The 27,619-nt window shown below is 40.9% G+C and overlaps 1 protein-coding gene across 17 annotated transcripts in view; it reads left to right on the plus strand.

The window, feature by feature from the left end:
- Positions 1-17,522, plus strand: part of NCOA2 (nuclear receptor coactivator 2) — a 297,264-nt gene extending 279,742 nt beyond the window's left edge. For all 17 annotated transcript variants that reach the window (XM_050801549.1, XM_050801540.1, XM_050801542.1 and 14 more), the window contains 5 exons: positions 238-472; positions 2,405-2,582; positions 3,187-3,385; positions 5,887-5,976; positions 13,658-17,522. In XM_050801549.1, coding sequence (XP_050657506.1) covers positions 238-472; positions 2,405-2,582; positions 3,187-3,385; positions 5,887-5,976; positions 13,658-13,669 — 714 coding nt within the window. In that variant the 3' untranslated portion in view covers positions 13,670-17,522. The remainder of the gene's footprint in view (positions 1-237; positions 473-2,404; positions 2,583-3,186; positions 3,386-5,886; positions 5,977-13,657) is intronic.
- The last annotated feature ends 10,097 nt before the right edge of the window (positions 17,523-27,619 follow it).

Raw genomic sequence — 27,619 nt, forward strand, 5'->3', positions numbered from 1 at the left:
ATCAAACTTAACTCTGCTAAGTCATAGCAAAGCTTCAGAATAATCGTGTCTTTAGAACTTAGAAGCTCACGTTCTCAATCACCAGTTGTTCAACTGAGTTATTCCTTTCATGTAATTTTTTTCCAAATAATTTTACAGATGATAGTACCATTTGTTAGCCGGTCTATAATATTCACTTTGTTTTTTAATATGTGTCTGTCCCAAACATTTTCCTCCATGTATCACCCCTGATTTCAGGCACCTATTAATGCACAGATGCTGGCCCAGAGACAGAGGGAAATTCTGAACCAGCATCTTCGACAGAGACAGATGCATCAGCAACAGCAAGTTCAGCAACGAACTTTGATGATGAGAGGACAAGGGTTGAATATGACACCAAGCATGGTGGCTCCTAGTGGTATGCCAGCAACTATGAGCAACCCTCGGATTCCCCAGGCAAATGCACAGCAGTTTCCATTTCCTCCAAACTACGGTACTGGACTTACATCCCCACCACCTTTCACCAGTCCTTTCTCCCCAGTGTCCCCCAGTGTTGGGTCACAGCTCCTCTCTCACAGCTCTTTGCATGGCTCCCAGATGAATCTGGCTAACCAGGGAATGATAGGAAACCTGGGAGGACAGTTGGGGCCTGTGAGGAGTCCCCAAGTCCAGCACAGTACCTTCCAGGCCCTCAGCTCAGGTACCTCCTTTTCTCTGAGTGCAGGTCTTACTTTAAGAATGACCGAAGTAAGTGTGTGTGCATAGACGGTGTCTATCTTGTGTGAGAGTGTGTATGGATGTATCTGTTTGTGTCAATGTCTACAAGTGCATATATATTTTTATTTATATATTTGAAAGCCTCTGAGCCTGACTCAAACAAATCAATAGATACAAAATGTAAAAAGACCTCTATAAATTTAAATATTATAGACATTCTGTGACTTTTGAAAAATACTTTACAGATTATACCAGATCTTTAATGAATAGGTAATTCTTGTGGGAGACCTCTTAGTTCTCTTCTTATTGATTTGTTTAATGTCAGTCTTAAGAGATACCAGTGTGTAATGTCATCAGCGTTAATATTTGTGTGCATGTCATGTTCAGTTAATGGTTGAATTATTGATAAAGTAAGTGCTTACATTAATGTTAATATTCAAAATGACTTTCCCTACCCATTGCCAATTATCCGTAAATAACTGTGAAGTCTGCTGCCGAAATCCAAGTCTCCTGTTTCTTTAAAGAACAGAAAGATAATGTGCAGCTTTTTTCTATGTGATCGTAAGCTTTTCTTTTGTGGCTAATTTAAATATTAATTAAATATGCATGTTTTACAAGTTTTCTATGCAAAAGTGTACTTAATACCATCCTCAAAATACTCTAAGAAGTTGCCTCCTTCATTTCCCAGCTCCTTTCTCTATTTCCTTCTTGATGATTTAGAAAAGTCTGCTAAAAGTTCTCTTTCCTTTTAGTTTAAATTCTGTTTGCCTCGAAACTGAACAAGAAGCATACGTTTAATTTTTTTCTTATTCTTGCTAATCTTGGATAGCCCTAAAGTACTGCAGAGCTCTTTATAAAGAGAAAACAAGCTAACCATGAATACAGCTATTTATTTTTAAAGATGGATCCATCTCATGGAATGGCTTCAGCTAATTCAATAAAAATTTATTCAAATGTGTTGACTTTTGATATATAGCTGAACTTTAATCCAATTTAAATTTAATTTAAACAATCTGACCAGGCACAATGGCTTATGCCTATAATCCCAGCACTTTGGGAGGCCAAGAATCTCTTGAGCTCAGGAGTTCAACACCAGCCTAAGCAACATAGTGAGACCTCATCTCTACTAAAAATTTAAAAAATTAGCTGGATATGGTCATGCCTGCCTATAGTCCCAGCTACTCAGGAAGCTGAGGTGGGAGGATCCTTTGAGCCCAGGAGGTCAAGGCTGCAGTGAACTATGATCACGCCACTGCACTCCAGCCTGGGCAACAGAGCAAGCAAGACCCTGTGTCAAAATAATAATTATCTGCTTAATTTAAACAATCTAATTGCAGTGATATTTTTATTTTTATATATATATATGTATTTCTCATTGATCAAAATATGTAACCCATTCTTGATTTGGAAAGGAATTTGAAGAAAGAATAGCATTTTTTCTTTCTAACTCTAGCTATGATGGTTAATGCTTCCTAGGCACCATCTAACTACTAGGGGGAATCAGTATGGAGATTTTATTTTCTCCATATTTTATCTGAGCTTGGAATCTTTCTTAAATGCATGTAATTAATCAGTACACAATCATGTATTTGAAAGTAATTTTTTATGCATGCCTAATTTGGAATGTTCTTTCTCTCCCACCAGTCTCTACAATACAACTAACAGTCTCTTTTGAATTTCTGTTTCTGTTTTTTTCTTTTTTTTAAAGGAATAAGTCAGCAACCTGATCCAGGCTTTACTGGGGCTACGACTCCCCAGAGCCCACTTATGTCACCCCGAATGGCACATACACAGAGTCCCATGATGCAACAGTCTCAGGCCAACCCAGCCTATCAGGCCCCCTCTGACATGAATGGATGGGCACAGGGGAGCATGGGTGGAAACAGGTAACACCATGTTTCTGTGTGTTGTTGAGATAAATGATCACCAGGGAAACTTTCTATAGACTACCTGTCTCCTTTCTCTTTTTTTTTTTTTTTAAAGTCTGCTCATGCAAGCAATATCAAGCAAACTTCTAAATAAGCCAGTTTACTTTTCCTAGAACAGGAGTCACTAGAATTTACAAAAGCTTAGCAAGGAACATCCTTTGGAGGAATAAGAACATCCCTAAGAAGGTACCACTGACCAATTTATGATAGAAATTGCTGTGGAAGGCGGTGACCTAGAAGCCATCCTTTATCACTACATTTGATAAAAACAAACAGAAAGCTACTCGGGTGCAGGCATGAAAGTGGGGGATGTCCTTCAGCCATCACAGTGGCGGTATGAAAAGGAGAAGGATTTGCTTGCCCTGACAGTATCAACGAATGCCACTTCCCCTGCTGTCTCAGGCTTCAGCAAGCCCACTACCTGCCAGCCATCTCAGCCTGGGTTCATGCCGTTCAGATTTATTCACTCAAAGTAAATGCCTGAGAAACAAGTGCTCTGAACTGCCTGCCTCTGGATACCAGCAAGCTGTAACATTCATTCAATCTTTCCATTGTATTCTAGCATGTTTTCCCAGCAGTCCCCACCACACTTTGGGCAGCAAGCAAACACCAGCATGTACAGTAACAACATGAACATCAGTGTGTCCATGGCCACCAACGCAGGTGGCATGAGCAGCATGAACCAGATGACAGGACAGATCAGCATGACCTCAGTGACCTCCGTGCCTACGTCGGGGCTGTCCTCCATGGGTCCCGAGCAGGTGAGCGCCCAAGGAGAAGCAACCCAGTGGCTTCAGGTCATGGCTTTTTGTCTACTTCCGCATCAAATGTATCTTTCCATGTATCTAACCGTAACCACCCACTCCCACGTTTATTTTGAGGAGTGTTTTTCACCTTTCACCTGTATTAGTGACATTAATAAAAATCTTTATTAATGATTAAATAAACAGAAAGGATTCCTGACTGCTTGAGGAGCTTTTAAAATATTTCATAACTTTCTTATCATTGACATTTTTCTCTTGAGGAATTAACCAATGTCTAAAATGAATCTCTAAAAATGAAGTGGTGAGTGTACTCTTAAAATAGCTTTATTTGGGGGTTATCGTTTGAGGGGGTTTGTTTTGTTTTGTTTTGTTTTGAGACAGAGTCTCACTCTGTCACCTAGGCTGGAGTGCAGTGGTACTATCTTGACTCATGGCAACCTTCGTCTCCCGGCTTAAGCAGTCCTCCCACCTCAGCCTCCTGGGTAGCTGGGATTATAGGCACATACCACCATGCCCAGCTAGAGGATTATAGTTTAATAATGGATTTATTTCTAAGTGTAAAACCGGATGAAAAGCAAAGGCCAAACTACCTGCCATCCAGTTAGTTTGAAATGATGCTTCATTTATGCAGAGACAGACACAGATAATCCAAAAACTATTCTTTTTACTTTGGAATGTGAATGCAATGATTTTTTTAAATAATTGTTTTGTGTTGAACAACATCAAAATGATTCTGTTCCTAACTTCACTAGATGGCAGAGAGACTCAAAGCATTTGAGACAGCCATAGCCAGCCTGGAATCCAAAAATCTGTGGCTGATTCAGAGGTAAAACTAGAGGTTAATCATTGTACCATGGTATTTACAGAAGATCTTATTTTTAAAGGCCCAAAATGCTGACCACTCTACCGCTGATCCTCAATAGTTCACGCAAGTAAAAAATGTGGCAAGACCTTGACTCATTTCATATATGGAGAAAGTACAGTATGGAAAGTGTAAATGACTTAAGCACGAAATCACTGACAGCTCTGTGAATGTCTGTTAGAGCAAGATTGTGAGAATGGTGAAAGATTGAAGACTCTGATTAGATCCATTTAATTCTGATGCAAACCACAATTTTTGTGAAAATTTTAAGAACTATTACAGAGCTTTGGTGTTTTATTCTTTAAAACGATTAATAAAAATGTGAAGTGGTACATGAGAAAATTTAAAACCCTTTGCATTTTAAGAAGGTTGTGTGCTTATAGTAATAACTTACACTTCTGTTACTGAATTGATGGCAGTTAAATGCTTATTTTGATACATTGAGCAGACATAAAGAAATACAGACTTTTAGCCTGGCATGTTGGCTTGTACCTATAAGCTTAGCTACTCAGGAGGCTGAAGTGGGAAGATGGCTTGAAGCCAGGAATTCAAGACCGGTCTGGGCAACATAGTGAGACTCTGTCTCTTTAAAAAAAAAAAAAAATGTTTAAATTAGCTAGGCATGATGGCAGGTGCCTGTAGTTCCAGCTACTTGGGAAATTGAGGCTGGAGGATCTATTGAGCCCAAGAGTTTAAGGCTGCAGTGAGCTAAGATTGCACCACTGCACTCCAGCCTGTGCGACAGAGCAAGACCCTATCTCTTAAAATATATGCGTGTGTTTATAGAGAGATATATATGCTTTTATTTCTTCAATGGAGAAATGTAGGGTTGATGTTGTATTTCCTGCAAAAATGGGCCACTAGCGACTCCTAATTTGCTTGCTGAGGAAAAGTGTACAAAGTAAGGGCTACTGACATAGTCTAGTGTAACACGTTCCTAATCCAATCTGCTCAGCAGTAAACTGATGCATGTTTATTTCATGCATTTTCAACAATCCAGATTGTTTAGAAACTTCTGCATGATTTTAAACTGCTTGAATCCCGTGGTTAATTTGGAAGCCCCAAGGCGCAACTGCAATGTATCTTCCTACAAAAATCATTCTATTAGCATTTGTACATTTACTTTCTAATGTGCAAAGAAATGTACAAATGCAAATGAATAGTTAATTTGGTCAGAGTAAATTCACAAAATCCAGCACTAGTTTGGGTATTCACACTTGCTCTTGAGAGTTAATAACTTGCCTAAGTAGCAAAGATGTCAGGAACTTCTCAGATGACTTGAAAGTCCCAAATGTGAGTTATTAGTGTAATTTGAATAAGCCAAGAAAGCATACTGGTTATGGCACAAAAATGGCTCTATTATTATTAAGTAAATTGAATTTGATTTCAATCAGCTTGCAGATAAAGATAAAGGTTAATTTTGAAGGCAGCTAGTATTTCATAAGTATTTTCATGTTCCTCTGGACTCCGCAAAATACGTACATGGGAGAGCTGGTATAGGGATCAGTCCATTGTTCTGCAGTTCCTTTTCCCCGTTTTTATACCCCTAAAGAGGAAGGGCGGCGGCCACTTGTTTTCCAGTGCACTCTTGGACATCCTGCTCCACATAGCCACTGTCCTGTCTTCTTGTCCTCAGGTTAATGATCCTGCTCTGAGGGGAGGCAACCTGTTCCCAAACCAGCTGCCTGGAATGGATATGATTAAGCAGGAGGGAGACACAACACGGGTAAGAAAGAACAGTGAAATATGTGAATATGGAAGTAAAGCAAACATGAATATTTGATAGACCAAAACTGGCATAGATATATTGTCAACCAGTAGATTAAAGATAGTTGTAAAATATCTTCTAGTTTCATTTGGCATACAGTGCTCTTGTGTGAATGATAATTTCTTTAAGCTCATTTTAACTTAGCTGATGGTACCATATGAACTAAGAACGCTAATTTTTTTTTTTTTTAATCTTTTTTTTCTGTAATCTTCATAGCCAACAAAAGAACGGTAATTTTGCCCTGGAATGATACTACGATAGCAAAGCAAGAAATAAAGTGGCAAAGAATTAGTTGTGTTAGGACAAACTTTTATTTTTGCTTTTTCTGAATTATAAGGCTAGATTTTTAGGAAGATAAAGAGGAATTAACTTACATTGTTCACTCCCTTAATTAAGTCTTCCTAAGGGTTTTCTATATTTCGTTGTGTTTAGGAACAATCTAGTGTATTATTTATATTATTGTATTATTTGCTTATTACACCTTAAACACTTTTGTTTTTTGTTTTTTTGAGACAGTGTCTTGCTTTGTTGCCCTGGCTGGAATGCAGTGGCACGATCTTGGCTCACTGCAACCTCCACCTCCCGGGTTCAAGCAACTCTCCTACCTCAGCCTCTTGAGTAGCTGGGATTACAGGCACACGCCATCATGCCTGGCTAGTTTTTGTATTTTTAGTAGAGACGGGGTTTCACCATGTTGGCCAGGCCGGTCTCAAACTCCTGACCTCAGGTGATTCACCCACCTCAGACTCCCAAAGCGCTAGGATTACAGGCGTGAACCACCACACCTGGCCTGTTAAACACTTGTTCTAAAAAGAATGATATTACCATGTTCAGCCAATGAAACTGTAGAATAATTAGTACTTAGACCTAATTGAAATATGTACCTAGCAGCAGATCTCTTGCAGGGAGAGCTCTGAGCAGTTTGGCACATAGGTAAATGGGCCTATGTGGCCCTTTAAGGTAAGGGATATTACCCTTCACAATTGGTAGCTCTTTTTTAAAAAATTCTATCCCATACAACCTGTTAAGCGGAAGAAAATATTTGCAAACCATTTATCCAACAAGGGACTAATATCTATAATATACGAAGAACTCAACAGGAATAAAACAGATAATCCCATTAAAAAGTGGGCAAAGTTTGTGACCAGCCTGGCCAACTTAGTGAAACCCCATCTTTACTAAAAATACAAAAATTAGCCAGCTGTGGTGACATGTGCCTGTAGTCCCAACTACGGAGGCTGAGGCGGGAGAATCACTTGTACTTGGGAGGTGGAGGTTGCAATGAGCCGAGACCATGCCATTGCCCTTCAGCCTGGGTGACAGAGTGACACTCCGTCTCAAAAAAAAGGGTGGACAAAGGACATAAATAGACATTTCTCGAAAGAAAACATGCAGATGGCCAACAGATATATTAAAAATGCTCAGCATCAGTAATCATCAGAGAAATACAAATAAAAACCATAAGGAGATAACATACCATTGTACCCCAGTCAGAATCGCTATTATTAAAAACACAAAAAAAACAGATGTTGGCAAGATACAGTAAAAAGGGAACTCTCATACACTGTTAGAATGTAAACTAGTAGAGCCAGTATGGAGATTTCTCAGAAAACTAAAAACAGAATTATCATTTGATCCAGGAGTCACACTGCTGGGTTTCTACCCAAAGGAAGAAAGGTCGATATATCAAAGGGATACCTGCATTCATGGTTATTGCAGCACTATTCACAATAGCAAAGATATAGAATCAACCTGTGTGTCCATCAGTGGATACATGGATAAAGAAAATGTGGTACATATACACAGTAGAATACTATTTAGCCATTAAAAAAAAATGAAATCATGTCATTTGCGGCAACATAGATGGAACTGGAGGTCATTATCTTAACTGAGATGAGGCAGGCACAAAAAGACAAATATCTATTGCATGTTCTCACATATGAGAGCTAGAAAATTTATTCACATGGAAGTAGAGGGTGGAAAAATACATAACAGAGACTGAGAAGGGTGACTGTGAGGGCAGGAGAGGAGGAAGAGAAGTGGGTGAGAGGTTACAGACATACAATTAGAAGGAATAAATGTAATGTTAGCAGAGTAGCATAACTATAGTTAAAAATGTGTTGCATCTGGGTGATGGACATCCTGAAACCCTGACTTGATCACTTGCTATGCATTATGTAATGAAATTTCACATGTACCCCCATAAATTTGTACAAATAAAAAATCCTCTCCTGGCCAGGCGCAGTGGCTCAAGCCTGTAATCCGAACACTTTGGGAGGCTGAGGCGGGCGGATCACCTGTCAGGAGTTCAAGACTAGCCTGGCTAACATGGTGAAACCTCACCTCTACTAAAAATACAAAATTAGCCAGGCATAGAAGCACATGCTTGTAGTCCCAGCTACTCGGGAGGCTGAGGCAGGAGAATTGCTTGAACCCGGGAGGCGGAAATTGTAGTGAGCCAAGATCATGCCATTGCACTCCAACATGGACGACAAGAGCAAAACTCTGTCTCCAAAAAAAAAAAAAATCCTCCCCCAATAGAGACAGTACAGGGTGGTTGTTCAATTTCCTCAAAAAAAAAAAGTGGATGTTGGATGATTTGGTTAATACTAGCATTCAAGTTGAGAAAGTAATAGCATAAATTTGCTCCAGATTTTAACTTACTGTGTGAATATTCTCCATGCAGTTTCTCTTGTTTTTAAGAATCACAGTCCTGAGTGGCAGAGGTGCTGGCTGTTGGTGGGAGCCCTGTAGATGTTGTGTGTACATACCTAGAGGGGCTGGTATCTTTCCTGGTGCCAATTCTGTTCTCTCCTCCCCTGAGTACAGGAAATGAGCAGCCACACAGCTCAGTCATGGCTTATGTTTAGAAGTTGAAATCAGGAACACACTTCCCAGAAGAACAGTGACGTTACTGATAATTGGGTTCCCACAGAGGGACCATTTTAACCCAAAAGTGCCGGGGAGCTCAACCTCTGAGCACGTCATATCTCTATGGGAGAAAAATGGATTTGGGAGGCCAGGCTCACATCTCCCTCCTTGAATTCACCACAGTGAGATTAGACCTCCCTGCCTCACCCTTCATCATGTGGCTGCATGCCAGCCTAGGCCAGGGCTCCAGCAGAGCGGGTGCCCCGAGAAAGCCACTCTGTAGGTTAAGGCCCTCAAATATTTCATGGGCCCAGTCTGCCACCCCTGTCTCCCAAGAGCCCCAGGAATTGATCTGCCCTGCCTTGTGCCCTTTTTCAGCTGCCATGTAACCTCCAAGAAGAAGAGATCCTGCTGTTATAAAATCAGAACACTGAGATGGTCCCACATTCTGCCTTTTAAAAAATTACAGAAACAGCCGGGCGCGGTGGCTCAAGCCTGTAATCCCAGCACTTTGGGAGGCCGAGACGGGCGGATCACGAGGTCAGGAGATCGAGACCATCCTGGCTAACATGGTGAAACCCCGTCTCTACTAAAATATACAAAAAACTAGCCGGGCGAGGTGGCGGGCGCCTGTAGTCCCAGCTACTCGGGAGGCTGAGGCAGGAGAATGGCGTGAACCCGGGAGGCGGAGCTTGCAGTGAGCTGAGATCCGGCCACTGCACTCCAGCCTGGGCGGCAGAGCAAGACTCCGTCTCAAAAAAAAAAAAAAAAAAAAAAAAAAATTACAGAAACAACCAACATGTACTGAGCGTTTACTGCAAGCCTATTCTCCATTAAAAGTTTTACTTAGATTCCCTCATTTAAAACACACCACAACTGTCTGGTAGAGCTACTATTTCGAGAGTTTAATGACTCGATCAAGGTCTTACAACATTGGGAACTAAATCCAGGCCAGCTGACCCCAAATATGCACTCTTAACCCTGCATCCTCCTGCCACTTCCCTGAAGGGAACACTGAGCACTTGTGAGATTTTTCTAAGAGTTTAATGCAGGTAGCACTGGAGAAGGCCAACAAGGGATAATTTCCTTCTTTGGTGCCACTCCCTTCTCTATTTAGATCTTATAGGGATGAGAAAGATATTCATAAACAATGTGGACAGACAGTAAATATTCAGCTACATTTTTGGAAGCATCTTCAGCCCTAGGCATTGGGATTCTTCATCTCAGGAGGGAGGAACCTCCCAGAGCAAGGGAAGGGAGTGAACCTTTTGGCCTCGAATTTACCAGGGACAGTGCCAGGCCCTTCATAGATATTTAAGGTTCCCCACCGCTTCAGATGAGGAGACTGAATCTCAGAGGACGAGATAATTTACGCAGGGTCACCAGCTAGCCTGAAGACTTAGAGAACTGGTGACCCAGATCAACCAAGGTAGAAAGCGCCCGGCTGAGGGTTTAGGGGCGGGCCTGCAACCAGCCCTGTGGTGCGGGCCACGCGGCAGGCTGGTAGGACCAGGGGTTCACCTTCACGTGCATCTTGGTGCCCCATGGGGGCCCACTAAACCCAAATGGAAAGGGTAGCATTAGGATCTAAGACATCAATTTTCAGTAAATACAGGATGTTCTCTCTTCCCAGCAAAGGCGTCTTTCGGGTGAGGCACAGTGGGTGGCACACTTGTAGTCACAGCTACTCAGCTGGCTTGAGGCCAGGAGTTCTAGGCTGCAATGAGCTATGACTACACCTGTGAACAGCCACTGCACTCCATCCTGGGCGACACAGTGCCTGTCTGTTACTGTCTTGCCCAGGCCACTGATAACCTCATCAACTTTCCCTGTTTTTTTCTAGTCCCGCTCTTGAATCTGCCTCATCCACCTGCACTTTCTTCATGCTGATTGTTAAGGCCAGAGAACAGTCTGTCATAGATACTCTTGTTTCCTTTAGAGAATAATCTGTATAGGATATCCCTTTTCATTCATCAGAAATAACCGGAAGTTACTTGCATTTGTCACCGTGCTACTTATGTGCACACTGATAGGGGTTCATTCATCATCGTGTGTTTCCGTAATAAGCTCTGCTGCTGCTGTTACTAATCAAGGAGCTTTTTCCAGAAATTTTTTTTTTTTGAGACGGAGTCTCTGTCGACCAGGCTAGAGTGCAGTGGCACGATCTCGGCTCACTGCAGCCTCTGTCTCCCAGGTTCAAGCGAATCTCCTGCCTCCGCCTCCCAAGTAGCTGGGGTTACAGGCCCATGCCGCCACCACCACGCCCAGCTATTTTTTGTATTTTTAGTAGAGACAGGGTCTCACCATGTTGGCCAGGCTGCTCTCAAACTCTTGACCTCAAATGATCCGCCTGCCTCGGCCTCCCAAAGTGCTGGGATTACAGGCGTGAGCCTCTGTGCTCTGCTCTTTTCCAGAATTGTTAGTGGTAATCTGGTTCTATTTGTTGAACAAGATACTACTGTCATCCATTATTAATTGACTCTGTTCCATTTATCTTGAATTGGAAATTATAGTGGTACCTTGCTTTAAGCAGAGGTAGTATATACAACCATAGACTTACCAAAAAAATATATTTAGAGAAGGGCAGTTATTTGACCTAACCAGAAGATTCTTCCTTTTATAAGAACTTATAGTATTTCTTTATATTTTAGATATATTTAAATAGATTAAAATTGAGTTTACTGCTCAGCAGCATGATTCTCTTGTAATTACTTGTATTTACTAGTGTTATGAAAATTGATCACTAATAGGGTTGGCTTTTAGTTGATGATGATGGTGATAGTGGTGATGACATTTAGTGAGCACTTATGATGTTCCAAGAACTATTTAAACACTTCATGTGCATCATTTTGTGTAATCCTTACAACCATCCTAAGAAGTATTAGGTACAAAATGGCCCTCACCCCTAAGTGGCACAGCCAGGGTACACCCCAGGTAGTGCGACTCCAGAGGTGTGTGCGGAGCACGGCGTTCTCCATCAAACTGATTCTGTTCGGTGGCTGCTCCTTGATGTTAGTCCATGCCAGAGAATACTGCCTTACACAGTTTCTAAGCCTCAGAAACGCAATAGGTATAAATACTTCTCAGTAGTTTCTTTTTCTAGACTAACTGGAAAATTGAGAGGTTTTCATATTTTAATCAGCACCATGGAGTGTTTTTATATGAAATCATAAAAGTGACACAAGTTAGGAATACATATCTATTCAGCTTTATATTATAAAGTATGCTAAATGTTCTTCTTTGAGAAGTAAAATCACAGGTATTCCAAGCTCATTTTGTAAGCTTAGGAGAATTGTGCATCTGACCAGGGGCTAATGTAATTCCACCTTTAGCCACTAGAACTCATGATCTGGCAATACTTTCCCCAGAACTCTCTTTTTGGGGTGCTAAGGTAAAATACATTATTTGGAGCTGGCTTCCTCTCTAATCTTACTTACATTAGATAATTTCTAATGGCCCTGATGGGCTAGAATTCTGTGTCTAAATATCTAAATCCCAGAAGCAATTGTTATATGTTTCCAAAGCAGACAGTATTTCCACTAACAGAACTCAGATCATGTTGTTATTTATGATAATTTGATTTGTAGCAAGGTACAATTATAATCTCCATGTTGTCTGCCTTGCCTAGTTGGGCAATTTTTGTGATAGCAGTAACAAAGAATGTCTTGTGGATATATCCCAGCACCTACCATATAATAGATGCTGAATTAATGTTTGCTAAGTGAATGAAAACTTTGGAAGGAAGATAGTCAGTAGCCAAAGAAAATCATTGACAGATATATTTGCACCAACCAAAGAAACAATGCCACATGACTTGCTCACTATAACCTTTGGTATTCAGTCATTCACATCATCAGCACATAGCAGCCAAAAACCAGCAAGAACACCCCAAGAGGCTGGGCGCGGTGGCTTACACCTGCAATCCCAGCATTTTGAGAGGCCAAGGTGAGCAGATCACCTGAGGTCAGCAGTTTGAGACCAGCCTGGCCAACATGGTGAAACCCCATCTCTACAAAAAATACAAAAATTAGATACGGTGGTAGGCACCTGTAGTCCCAGCTACTCAGGAGGCCAAAGCTGGAGAATCACTTGAACCTGAGAGGCGGAGGTTGCAGTGAGCCGAGATTGTGCCACTGCACTCCAGCCTGGGCAACAGAGAAAGACTGCGTCTCAAAAAAAAAAAAAAAGAAAGAAAGGAAAAAAAAAAAAGAACACCCCAGGAGTCAAAATCCATCATGATTTAGCTTGCTGAAGCCAGGGAGAACACACCCAGAGAACCTTGGGAGCATCTGATTAGGGAAAATCAGGAGGGCCATTTTATAGAAGAAGGGTTTGTACTGGATAAATTTGAGGAAGGATTAGGAAGCAGTGGCCCCTTCTGGATCGGATGCTGCCAAAAAGCAGCTGCGTGAATTGTTCAGTCATCTTTATTGAAGGTGGGAGAAATGAAATTGAGCTAGGTTGTTGTTGGTTGGAGAGCGGTCATTAAGGAGAGATTCATCATCCATTTGCAGACTCTGGCCTGTAAGAAATAGCATGTAGGATTCGCTGGGCTCCTCCTTGGCTCCTGGAAGCGTTGTGTGGAGGAAGGAATGGCGCCCTCTGCCTGTTCACCTCCACATCGAATGTCCTCATCCAGATGCGGCCTCTGTGATTTGCTTTATTGAAAATAGTCAGGGATTTTGATGTTTTTGTGATGGGCTTTATGATAGTTTTATCAAAACCTCAAAGATACTTCACAACTATTTATCTGTCTGTTTTCCTACAGAAATATTGCTGACACTGACAGTAGCCAGTTGCTTCTTCAGCTGACCGGGCTCACTTGCTCAAAACACTTCCAGTCTGGAGAGCTGTGTCTGTTTGTTTCGAACCAACTGACCTGCCAGCCGGTTCTGCCAGAGCAGACAGGCGTGGGCCCTGGTCGCCAGGGTGGCATCCACTTGGCTGTGGCAGGAGGAGCTGCCTCTTCTCTTGACAGTCTGAAGCTCGCATCCAGACAGTCGCTCAGTCTGTTCACTGCATTCACCTTAGTGCAACTTAGATCTCTCCTGCAAAGTAAATGTTGACAGGCAAATTTCATACCCATGTCAGATTGAATGTATTTAAATGTATGTATTTAAGGAGATCCATGCTCTTGTTCTGTTCCTGTTCGGTTCCAGACACTGGTTTCTTGCTTTGTTTTCCCTGGCTAACAGTCTAGTGCAAAAGATTAAGATTTTATCTGGGGGAAAGAAAAGAATTTTTTTAAAAACTAAAGGTGTTTTAAGCTAAAGCCTGAATTTGGGATGGAAGCAGGACAGACACCGTGGACAGCGCCATATTTACAGACACACCCAGTGCATGAAGACCAACAAAGTCACAGTCGTATCTCTAGAAAGCGCTAAAGACCATGTTGGAAAGAGTCTCCAGTTACTGAACAGATGAAAAGGAGCCTGTGAGAGGGCTGTTAACATTAGCAAATATTTTTTCCTTGTTTTTTCTTTGTTAAAACCAAACTAGTTCACCTGAATCATGAATCGAGAAGAAATAATTTTCATTTCTATATTAAGTTCCCTTTAGTTTGATCAGACAGCTTGAATCAGCATCTCTTCTTTCCTGTCAGCCTGACTCTTCCCTTCCCCTCTCTCATTCCCCATCCTCCCTACTTTCATTCATTTTTTAAAAAATAATATAAGCTACAGAAACCAGGTAAGCCCTTTATTTCCTTAAATGTTTTGCCAGCCACTTACCAATTGCTAAGTATTGAATTTCAGAAAAAAAAAAAAAAAATGCATTTACTGGCAAGGAGAAGAGCAAAGTTAAGACTTGATACCAATCGAGCTAAGGATACCTGCTTTGGAAGCATGTTTATTCTGTTCCCCAGCAACTCTGGCCTCCAAAATGGGAGAAAACGCCAGTGTGTTTAAATTGATAGCAGATATCACGACAGATTTAACCTCTGCCATGTGTTTTTTATTTTGTTTTTTAGCAGTGCTGACTAAGCCGAAGTTTTGTAAGGTACATAAAATCCGATTTATATGTAAACAAGCAATAATTTAAGTTGAGAACTTATGTGTTTTAATTGTATAATTTTTGTGAGGTATACATATTGTGGAATTGACTCAAAAATGAGGTACTTCAGTATTAAATTAGATATCTTCATAGCAATGTCTCCTAAAGGTGTTTTGTAAAGGATATCAATGCCTTGATTAGACCTAATTTGTAGACTTACGACTTTTTATTTTCTAAACCTTGTGATTCTGCTCATAAGTCATTTATCTAATCTGTATGATATGCAGCCGCTGTAGGAACCAATTCTTGATTTTTATATGTTTATATTCTTTCTTAATGAACCTTAGAAAGACTACATGTTACTAAGCAGGCCACTTTTATGGTTGTTTTTCTTGCCCACTCTGGTAGGGGAATAATCTTTTATTAATGGGTGTCAGTTTCAGACAACTGCAATACCAAGAAACTGATGACCTTTTTTGAGCTATTTCTCCTTAACCCCTAATACCTTTCTTACCTAAATTTCAGAATGATATCTTTTTGATGTCTAAAAAGCAAAGCATTTTATAATATCTCATTAGCCAGGCTTTTTAGGAACAGAGAAGTTTTTCCTTGAAATGTGATTGTTTATTTGTGGCAGGGTGAAAAATGTACAAACTACCCCTATTTATATTTATATCTCTCTCTATATGTACAGATTATGGAAATATAGAAAGAGATATAACCCAAAGATAGATGGTAAGTAGACAGTCTGAAAATGTTGCTCCATACTAAAGAAACTTTCTGGAAATTTGCATTTCGCTACTTTTTTTCCACTTGAGAGGGATCTCAATACAGGGAGGTGGCCAAGGAACAGCACTTCTCAGTGGCCACCAGTTCATATATCCCCTCAAAAGGCTCTACTTTTCTCCACCAAACCATGGGGTTGCCCAACTGTGATGAAAAAAACAAGGAGATGTTGGCCCAGAACTCCAGGACCTCCCCGTGTGCCGAGGCTCACGTGGCATACAATTCAGTGTGACCAGTTTTAATGTTTAGAAATATGTGAATTAGAATGATTTTTAACTTCACACAGCACAAAAAAGAAATGGAGTTTAAACTGGATTTGTTTTGTTTTTAGTTTCAAGTCCCTTTTCACTACAACACCGTCCAAAACTATCTACCTATCTCTTCTTTTTTATCCATCTGCCCGCTGTATTTTAATGTCAATCCTAATTCAGACAAATCTGCAACCTCATGATACTGGTAATTTATAATAATTCATGATCATTGCTGTTTTGAAGGAAAAGATGATAAATTCTCTTATGGTTTCGATCAGGTAATGGATTTTTGTTTTACATCTAATTTGGACAAGAAAAGTAAGTGAAGGAATCCTCTGATCATATTGATCACTATAGAAGCAAAAGCCAAATCAATTCCCTTCATTATCAGTATTTCTCATGCTGTACACAATAAATTTGTTAGACTGAGTACTTGGTTTTTGTTTAATAGAACAAATAATCAGTGTTTCGCTTATATTACTAAATGTGAAAAACATAATGTGAAAAGTATACATACATTAACTTGGTTGTAAAACTCATTTAAGTGTTCATGTAATGTGGTAAGTTTAAAAAGTGAAGTGAGCTGTTTTACTACAATGAATTCGTTTGACTCAAAGATTAATATGCCCCTCCCCCTCTGTGTATCTCTTATGGCCTGTAATAATTGAAAGCAATGTTTTTGCAGTTTATATGATGCAATTTTTAATCTGTGTTCAAAAATGGAGTTCATATGGGCTTAACACATGAAATGGGTGGCACAGATCCACTTGCAGAACCCAAAGATACACAATCAATTTTGAAATGCAACTTAAGCCATTAATTGTTGGTGTGAATTTAAATTTTTCTAGTGTTTGTATGGTAGTATGCTGCCTAAGAGCAAAGCATTCTCTGCACAAAAGAAAATTACTGTAGTGGCTTCGATTTTAATTAGAATTTTCTCCCTGGTGTTTCTTTATAGACTAAAACAAAATCTTTTAAGTTTCTTACTACAGGTAAAAGCTATGTGCAAGAACCTCAAAATGCTAAAATCTAGCATAATGCCTTAGATCTGTTTTTAAGTCTTGTATATTCCTACATAGCTGTCCGATGTATTATATTTGTATAGTGAATTGTGTACAATTTTTGAATAAGTGCATCATCACTTAACCTTTATGTTGTTGAATAGTGATGATGATACATTTCTTCAAACATTTAACTGTCATTTTTTTTCCTTTGTCATTTGTGAGTTTTATTTGTACAGTTCCTCATGAAGTTGCATCTGAGATGTGTGTATATGAAAAGATTATACAAGGGTAAAATTAAGCAATATATTAACTATGGTTCTTCAGGAGAAAGCTTACAGTGTTTCAGGTTGTGATTTATTTTCAAAATGGAGTTGACTCTGAACATCACTTTGTTCACCTGCATTGATGTTTGTATTTCTAGTGTGAGCAGTTTATGCAAAGGTAGATATATTCAGAGAAATTTTAAATACATTTATGCAAGTTAATATTGCTTTGCTGATGCTATTTGCTTATTTGATGTTAAATAATGCTATTGTAAATAAAGAATTCTGTTGTTATTGCATCATTTAATAAATTTTAATGCCTTCGGGTTTTACATGGCTTTAGAGATTTTAATGTGTTTATATTGTATCTTCTTTCACAATTGCACTTAAAAAGACCTTACTTGTAATTTAATAATTTATTATATTTATATGGTAGTTGACACTGTTCACAGCACCTTAACATTTAATTCTTCCAATAACCCATTTTATAAATTTTCACATTTGAAACAAAGGATTGTCTAGTAACTTAATGGCAAATATAAGCCACATCTAGTTCCATTGAGTCCTAGATGACTCTTCACCATGCTGTTCCACCTTCCATTCCCAAATCTCCAGACATATTTATAAGAATAATGTGGACTTCTGACTGGCTTAGGAAGGTCATATCACACATTAGAATATCCATAATGGTTTAATAGTTGATAAGCAGTACAAGTACAGTACCTGAAACCTAGATCATAAGCTATATGAAATACTAACCTGGAATTGTATTTTTAAAAGATCCAAAAAAAAATGATTAGAAAACTCTTATCAATGCTGTTAACTATGTTAACAGATTAAAGGAAGAAAAAAAACATGATTAACAATGAGTGCCATTTGATAAATTTGTGTAGGACAAATGTTAGCTCTCATTCATTTTAAAGAAATAAAGCTAGGAAAAGTAAATGTCATAAATGTATTTAAAGTTATGGCATTCCCAATAAAACATCTTAATGGTGAACTAAAAGTATTAATTAAAGTCAACAAAACAAGGAGCCCCACCACCAATACTAAGAAATAAAGTACTAATATGAGAATAGAAGAGAAAACATTTTCAACAATTTGATTATCTATGGGGAAAAACCCAAAGGTTTTTGGGTTTTTGGTTTTGCCCTGCCTTTGGAATGAATAGAAAAGCTCTGTAAAGTGGCTAGACTATACAAAAATCAATACCATTTATCCACACTAACTTTGAAATTGTATCTTTAAAATATCCCTGTTCACAATAACAAAATAATATAATGCTTATTAAGTGCAATTACACCTAACAGGAAATGTCACAGACCTTTGTGAAGAAAACTAAAGGTTAACCAAAAGACGTAGAAAATTTTTAAAAATGGAGACATGCTATGAACCCAGAAAGACCTAAATACAAGACCATTCATTCTTTCCCCAAATTCATGACAATCCCTATCAAAATCAAAAGAAGAAAGATGCATTTGGAAGAAAAAATGTGTGATAATAGAAATTTGGAAGATGTGAGACTTCTAACAACATTTTATAATCTATTGATTTGTGGTATAAAATACTTAACACAGGGATAAATACATTTGAAAAAGCCCAGAGAGATTGTTGTGTAAATATAAAATCAATATATGACAGATTGCATTTCTAATTCACAAAATCACTGTTCTTAAAAACAAAAACGGTGTTGAGACAGTTGGTCACATTTGAGTGAAATACCAACCTTAACTCCCTACCCCACGATATTAGCAAATGCCAAATGGATCAAAGGTTAAAAATAAATGTAAAATTGCTAGAAGGTTATGTTTGCATTATCAGAAAAGTGGAAACATTTTTTGAAGAACAAGTTATTAAGAAATGGGTAAGTATATTTGTGTGTATATGTATATATATTAGATTTATATATGTGCATACATATAAACGTGTATACATATAAACCTAATATATATGTGCATACATATAAACCTTATATATGTGTATACATATAAACAATATAATCTACCAAAAATATTCTAATGTCCTACATATACACATATTTATATGTGTGTATGTATATATATAAATCATATATACTGTAGACAGCAAATATAATGTATAACAAAGTGATATTTAAAGTTAAAAATGAAAAAAGGAAAATGAGCAAAAAAACATACTGAAAGTGAAAAATGGCTAATATTAGGTGTTGAACATCATAATAAGATGCAAACAAAAACAGGAGATGCTATTTTTCATTTATTGATTTGGCAAAAAATTAAGAGGTTAGTAATAGCCACAAATAACTTCCGTGGACTGTGGTGGAAATGAACATTCTTTGGCACCTAGAATAAATGTGTAAGTTTGGTAAGATAGATATTTCTTTGTATTTTGGGTAGAACTCATCACTGAAGCCATATGGCTAGAGTTGTCTGGCCTCCAATTTAGTTCTTCAGAATGTCTCCTCTTACTTTTTAAACCTGTCTGTATTCCACCTACTCCATATTTGAACCAATTCTTTTTTCCTAGCTTATGTTTACTTTGGGTTTATTTTGGTAGATTTTTTTCTAACTTCTTGAGAATGTATAAATTTTTCAACCTTTTTTTCCCTACTATATAAATTTCAAGGCTATACATCCTCTGTTTACAGCTTTTAGCAGCATCCCACACATTTTGTCTACTAATGCTAACAAAGTCTCCAATTATGGTTTGGAATTTTTCTTTCTCAGTTCTGTTGATTTTTGCTTCTTCATTCAGAAGCTATGTTATTAGAAGCATATACGTTTCTCAAGACAAACTGGCTCTTTTATTATTATATAATGCCCCACACTATCTCTGGTAAGCTTCCTTGTCTTGTTTTCTTTGTCCGAAATGCACATGGGCATACTAAAGCTGGATTCATTTTGCATGTTGTATCTTTATTCATCCTTTAACTTCCAACCTTGTAGACAGCATATAAGTGGTTCCTTACTAATTTTTAATCTGGTTTGCTATCACTTACTGAGGTCTCTTTAAGTATATTATCTCTGCTTTTGTATTTTGAAATACTATTTGGCACATAGACAGTACCAATATAACAGTTACATGACCTTCTGATGGATTGACCCTTTCATCATTTGGTCAGAGATCAGAAAGTGAGGGAGCCTGACGTGAAAGAATCTGGGAGGCACATTCCAGGTAGAACAAACAGCAGGTACAAAGGTCAGGAGACAACCAGCTTGTGATGTCTGAAGGACGGTGAGGCCAGTGTGTGGTTAGAAAGACTCCCCAGCTTCACGCAGCCTGGGGCCAGATCATCCAAGGTCTCAAGGACCATAGCAAGGAACCTGGTTCTTACTCTAAGTATGGAAGCCATTGGAGAGTTTTTGTTTTTGTTTTCATTTTTTTGTTTTGAGATGGGTTGCTGGCCTACACTGCCTTGGGGTGGAGTGGGGCAGTGCAGATGAGCACCGTTAAAGACCTTCATATAGAATACAGAGTGCTGGCCCTTAGCATTTGCAGGGTGGCCCCTGCTGATGCACTGTGGAGAATAACTGTAGACTACCACAGATGTAACCAACTTCAATTTCTGATTGCAGCTGCAACGCTGGATGTGGTATTGCCACTGTAGCAGACTGGGCATTAGGTACGTGATGATGCAGCCAGTGATTTGGCAAGTGCATTCTCTTCCACTGTAATTAGAAAAGAGAGCCGGGCACGGTGGCTCACGCCTGTAATCCCAGCACTTTCGGAGGCTGAGGCAGATGGATCACCTGAGGTCAGGAGTTCGAAACCAGCCTGGCCAACATAGTGAAACACTGCCTCTACTTTAAAAAATACACAAAATAGCTGGGTGTGGTGGCAGGCATCTGTAATCCCAACTACTCAGGAGGCTGAGGCAGGAGAATTGCTTGAACCCAGGAGGCGGAGCTTGCAGTGAGCCGAGATCTGCCATTGCACTCCAGCCTGGGCAACAAGAGAAAAACTCCGTCTCAAAAACAAAAAGAAAGAAAAAGAGAATGAGAAATATTTGCTTTCAAACAAGAGAAACAGGAATAGTCATTTATAGTTTATTTCAGGACCATATTAACTTTCCCAGCTTCTGTCATGATATAGTCCAAAGAGAACCTGGACCACGCATACATCAAACAGAACATGACACTGACCCGTTCTATCAGTGACGTAGGGCTGATTGCACAGGACAGATGAGAGGCTCATATACTAGAAGTCTTGATAAGCTCGTGGGAAGTAAATGCTATGATGACTCGGGGACGGGCCACTTCAGTGACACTCTCAGAGGTCCAGTGAGGGAGGGAATGCCAAGATAACCACTCCAAAGTGGAAGGCAAATTGCTGCATCTGGAATCTCCCACCACAAACCAGGAGGCACAGCTCCTGGTAGAGCTATTTGGGTTTTGCAGGTAACACCCTCCACTCCGAGAACTACTATTCAATGCCTTCCACATGTAGGAATACTTCTCCAGCCTGTATACCAGGTGACACGGAAGGCTTCCACCTTTGAGTAAGGCCTGGAGCAGGAAAGGGTTATGTGACAGGTCCAGGCCACAGTGCAAACAGCACTGCTACTTGGACCATCTGATCTTCAGACCCTATGGTGTTGGTGGGGGTAGGGGTGGTCAGTGGTTGGAAAAGAGGTAGCGAGCGGGGATGGGTAATGGCGAGCTCTGGTGGAAGAATCAGATCGCAGCCTCCTGGGATTCTAGAGCAAGACCATGACATCCACAGCAGAGCAGCTTATGCTGTCTGAGAAGCAACTGTTACTGGAGCCTGGTGGAGATAGAACCCTTGGCCACCAAACACCATGTGACCATACGTCCATAAGTGACTGCTGGGAACTGGGTTCTGTTGGACCCAACAAGTCAAAAAGTCACACATGTCCAGCGGCAATCATAAAGTGGAAGTGATCCATCAGGATTGGGTCCTGGAGGAGCCATAGGGCATGAGTAACCTGCATGAGCAAGAAGGCCAGAGGCCCATGTCACCTACCACAGATGCACCCATGCCCTCCCCTGGTTATGTGTACAGCCTGCTAGGGAGAGCCCATATGACTGGCTAAACGAGGAGGAAGAAGCCCAAGCTTGGTTTACAGATGGATCTGCTCAGTTCATGGGTAGAGCTAAAAGCGGACATTAGCCACACTGATGGGTGACCTGGAAAGAGGGAGCAATGTTCTCAATGCGGGAAGCTGCAAGGAGTAGATACATATGAGGAAAAGTGGCCTGAAGGGAAAATATGTACAAATTCCTGGCCAATGGCCAAGTCTGACCATCTGGTCAGGGACTTGGAAGGAAACAGATTGGAAGATTGGAGACAAGGAATCCTGAGAAAGCGGCATATGGAAATGGGTAGACAGTTCAAGGACTTCTGATTTGCACGTTAATGCCCACTGGAAACATCTACCACAGAACACGCACTGAACAACCAAGTAGACAAAATGACTTGCCAGTGGACAAGAGCCACCATCAGTCACCCCAGAACGGCTAGAGACATGAATGGCGTGCCCACCGTGGCAGAGACGGGGCTGTGCATGGGCCCAACAACATGGATTTTCACTCACCGAGGCAGAGCTAGCCATTGCTGCCTCTGAATGTCCAACTTGTGAGCAACAGGGACCAATACTGAGCCCCACTATGGCTCTGTATCTCCAGGCCAGATCTGTGGAAGCCAACCACGTCATGCCCCTTCAATCTTGAAGGATCAGCAGTTCATCCTCTCCGCTTTAGATACCCGGGCATGGATTGACCTTCCCTGCCCACAGAGCCTCTGCCAGGCTTGGGGGATTCCTGATTCACAAACAGAATTACAAGCAGCAGAGCATTGACAAGAGGTCCAACTTCCTAGTGAAGGTGGGGCAGGAGGGGATCCCTGGCCATAGGGTCCATGGTCATATGACAGACTGCACCAGGCTGAAGCAGCTGGCCTCACAGAGCTCGGGGGCAGCTTCCTGAAAAACAGTGGGCAGTGCTAGCTCGGAGGCACCCTTCTTCAGGATTCAACTTATGCACTGAATCAGAAACCTCTAAATGGCACTGTGTCCTTTATCACAGAATATGTGGATCCGGGACTCAAGGGATGGAAGCAGGAATGGCCCCTTTCAACATGATTCCCTATAGCCTACTGGGGAATTTTATCCTTGTCATCCCTGAAACTCTGGGTGCTACAGTGTTGGAGGTCCTGATCTCGAAGGAAGCACACTTGCCAGTGGACATGGTAAGGGTCCACTGAACTACAAGTTACGGCCACCACTGGCACACCTAGGACTTCACATGCCCAGGATCAGCAGGTGAGAAGAGTCACTACAGTGGCAGGACAATTAACCCTGATTGGCAGGAGGAAGTAGGGCTGTCCAGTGCATCCCAGAATTCCCTGGACCCATTGTAACTGTGAATGGACACATATAGCAAATCTAGACTGAAAGACTCAGAGCCCTCAGGAATGAAGATTTGGGTCACACCCCCAGGGAAACCAAGGCCTGCTGAGGTGATTGCTGAGGATAAGGGGAATTTAGAATGAATGGAGGAGGAGAAAGAAGGCGAGTGCCAGTCGTGGTCTCAAGACCAATGGCATTGATGGAGACTATAGTTCATCCCACTGAATTCTCTCTTCTCAGTTTTCCCCATGAAAGAGAAGTACACAGAAATCACAGAGGAGCAGACCCCAATGTGTGTGAAGAAGCAGATCTGTGAAGAAAGAGGTCAACTGTGGCATAACAGCAATATTTAATGAAATAAAGGCAAAATTTTCCAAATTTGATGAATGATATACACCCACAGATCCAAGAAGCTCAGAAGCCTCAAGTAGGATAAAACACATGCACCACCCACACTCATTTACTTATAGACACATCAACATACATGCACCAAGACACACCACAATCAAATGGATGAATGCCAGTGATGAAAAGGGAAACCATGAAAGCAGTCAGAGAAAGATGACACATTACATACAGGTGAACAGCGTAAGAATGACTACAATCTTCTTTTAATTTTTATTTTTTAGAGATGGAGTCTCACTATGTTGCCCAGGCTGGTCTTGAACTCCTGGCCTTAAGCAATCCTCCCACCTCAGCCTCCCAAGAAGCTGAGATTACAGTTGTGTACTACCATGTCCAGCTGGTGCAATCCTCCAGTCAAAAACTACACAAACCAAGGCTGAGCACTGTGGCTCATGCCTCTAATCCCAGCACTTTGGGAGGCTGAAGTGGAGGATTGCCTGAGGCCAGGAGTTCAAGACCAACCTGGGCAAAATAGCAAGACCCTGTCTCTACCAAAAAAAAAAAAAAAAAAACTACACAAGTCAGAAGAGAAGACATATGACTGGACAATGAAATATGACTAAAACTCTTAATATTTCAATCAATGAAGTCAATTCAGAGGAGAAATATGAGTTCTGGTACTTGTCTGGACACCCAGTAAAACCAAAATGTACTAGAATAAAAGCATATAAAATGATTCTGAATATCTTGGAGGAAAACCCCAGAAACAATAATGGAGCACTCTTTTTCCCTCTCCTCTCCTCCTCTCCCCTCCCCCTCCCCTCCTCTCCCCTCTCCTCTCCTTTTCTTTCCTTTCCTTTGCATTTCAATGGCTACAAATGAAGCACCCTTTAAGTCCCAGATCACCAATATTCTTAAGACAAAGAGGATAACATTACACAAAAAACACAGACATTGCCCAGGCACAGTGGCTCATGCCTGTAATCCCAGAACTTTGGGAGGCCGAGGCGGGTGGATCACGAGGTCAAGAGATCGAGACCATCCTGGCCAACATGGTGAAACCCTGTCTCTACTAAAAGTACAAAAATTAGCCGGGCGTGGTGGCGGGGTCCTGTAGTCCCAGCACTTTTGGAGGCTGAGGCAGGCAAATCACTTGAACCCAGGAGGTGGAGGTTGCAGTGAGCCGAGATTACGCCATTGCACTCCAGCCTGGCAACAGAGCAAGACTCCCTCAAAAAAATAATAATAATAATTAAAAAAAAAAAAACCCACAGACATGGGAAATTCCAAGTCAAAAAGTGATTCATTAGCACTGAACTGTGAGTGTGAATTTTAGGAATACCTTAACCAAATTCTCTCTTTTTCTTTCACAAGAGTCATATATGATTAAAATTTGTGTCTAGCAAGTCTAAAATAGCTCTTCCAATAAATATAAAAAGTTAAATTCTAAGGGATAAGATGAGGTTATCATGGTTAAATTGGCAGCATCTTTTTTATTATTACAGGTTATAAAATAAAAGTTCATCTTTCAGCCGGGCGCAGTGGCTCACGCCTGTAATCCCAACACTTTGGGAGGCTGAGGCGAGCAGATCACCTGAGGTCAGGAGTTCAAGACCAGCCTGACCAACATGGTGAAACCCCGTCTCTACTAAAAATACAAAAACTTTAACTGGGTGTGGTGGCACATGCCTGTAATCCCAGCTACTCAGGAGGCTCAGGCAGGAGAATCACTTGAACCTGGGAGACAGACGTTGCAATGAATGCCACTGCACTACAGCCTAGGTGACAGAGCGAGACTCTGTCTCAAAAAAAAAAAAAAGAACCTACTGGGCTCATAAGAAGTGGGTGAAAGGAGCCAGGCGCAGTGGCTCACACCTGTAATCCCAGCATTTGGGGAAGCTGAGGAAGATGGGTCACTTGAAGCCAGGAATTGAAGAGCAGCCTGGACAAATTGAGAAATCTGGTCTCTACGAAAAATGCGAAAAATTAGCCAGTTTCATAACCCAGTCTCAAAAAAATAAATAAAATAAGTACAGACAGGATCTCCCTATGTTGCTCCCTAAGTAAATAAAATAAGTAGCGTTCAGGCTGGTCTTAAACTCCTGGGATCAAGTGATCCTCCTGCTTTGGCCTCCCAAAGTGCTAGGATTACAGGCATGAGCCACCACACCCGGCCAAGACCCTGTCTCTTCAACAAAAAATTTATTTTAAATTCAGTAGTCATGGTGGCTCACACCTGTAATCTCAGCATTTTGGGAGGCTGAGGTGGGAGGATTGCTTGAGCCCAGGAGTTCTAGGCTGCAGTGAGGTATGATCATGCCTGGTGACAGAATGAGACCGTCTTTAAAAAAAAAAAAAAAAAGAGTTTTGAAGGAAAATAGGAGGAGGCAAGGAATAACAGGGAGGCAAAGAACACAACAGGACTCTAAAAATAAATTATCTTAGTGATTTTGTAAAGATCTCTGAATTTTTAGTTGAGTGATTTCTTTTCCTTTTCTTTCTTTTCTTTTTTTACCCAGCCCAGGACAAAGATGAAGAGTTGGATAATTTCTGTTAACCCACTTTTGCTGATCGTTTCACCAACTCTGTTAAGTCACATGGTAAATCTATTGAAGAATCTCTGGTACCAGCTGTTTAATTTCTAGCACTTATTTATTTATTTATTTATTTTTGAGACAGTCTGGCTCTGTCACCCAGGCTGGAGTGCAGTGGCCTGATCTCAGCTCACTGCAACCTCCACCTCCAGCATTTAAGTGATTTTCTTGCCTCAGCCTTCTGAATAGCTGGGATTACAGGCATGTACCACCATGCCTGGCTAATTTTTGTATTTTTTGTAGAGATGGGGTTTCACTATTCGGCCAGGCTGGTATCAGACTCCTGACCTCAAGTGATCCTTTGCCTGCACCTCAGCCTCCCAAAGTTCTGGGATTACAGGTATTACAGGTGTGAGCCACCCTGCCCAGCCTTTGTAGCATTTTTTTTTTTTTTTTTTTTTTTTTTTTTTTTTTTTTGGAGACAGAGTTTCGCTCTTATTGCCCAGGCTGGTCTGCAATGGCACCACCTTGGCTCACTGCAACCTCCGCCTCCTGGGTTCAAGTGATTCTCCTGCCTCAGCCTCCTGAGTAGCTGGGATTACAGGCACCCGCCACCATGCTCGGCTTATTTTGTATTTTTAGTAGAGACAGGGTTTCTGCATGTTGGTCAGGCTGGTCTCAAATTCCTGACCTCAGGTGATGGATCCGCCTCACCCTCCCAGAGTGCTGGGATTACAGGCGTAAGCCACTGTGCCCAGCCCTTTCTAGCTCTTTTCTTTTCTTTTCTTTTTTCTTTTCTTTTCTTTCTTTATCCTTCCTTCCTTCCTTCCTTCCTTCCTTCCTTCCTTCCTTCCTTCCTTCCTTCCTTCTTTCCTTCCTTCCTTCCTTCCTTCTCTCTTTCTTTTCCTGTTTTTTTTTTTGAGATGGAGTCTCGCTCTGTCACCCAGGCTGGAGTGCAGTGGCACGATCTTGGCTCACAACAACCTCCACTTCCTGGGTTCAAGCGATTCTCCTGCCTCAGCCTCCTGAGTAGCTGGGATTACAGGTGCATGCCATCACACCCGACTAATTTTTGTGTTTTTAGCAGAGACGGGGTTTCACCATATTGGCCAAACTGGTCTCAAACTCCTGACCTCAAGTGATCCACCCACCTCGGCCTCCCAAAGTGCTGGGATTATAGACGTGAGCCACTGCACCTGGCCTTTCTAGC

This window comes from Macaca thibetana, chromosome 8 (genome assembly GCF_024542745.1).
Source record: "Macaca thibetana thibetana isolate TM-01 chromosome 8, ASM2454274v1, whole genome shotgun sequence".
Taxonomy (NCBI): Eukaryota; Metazoa; Chordata; class Mammalia; order Primates; family Cercopithecidae; genus Macaca; species Macaca thibetana.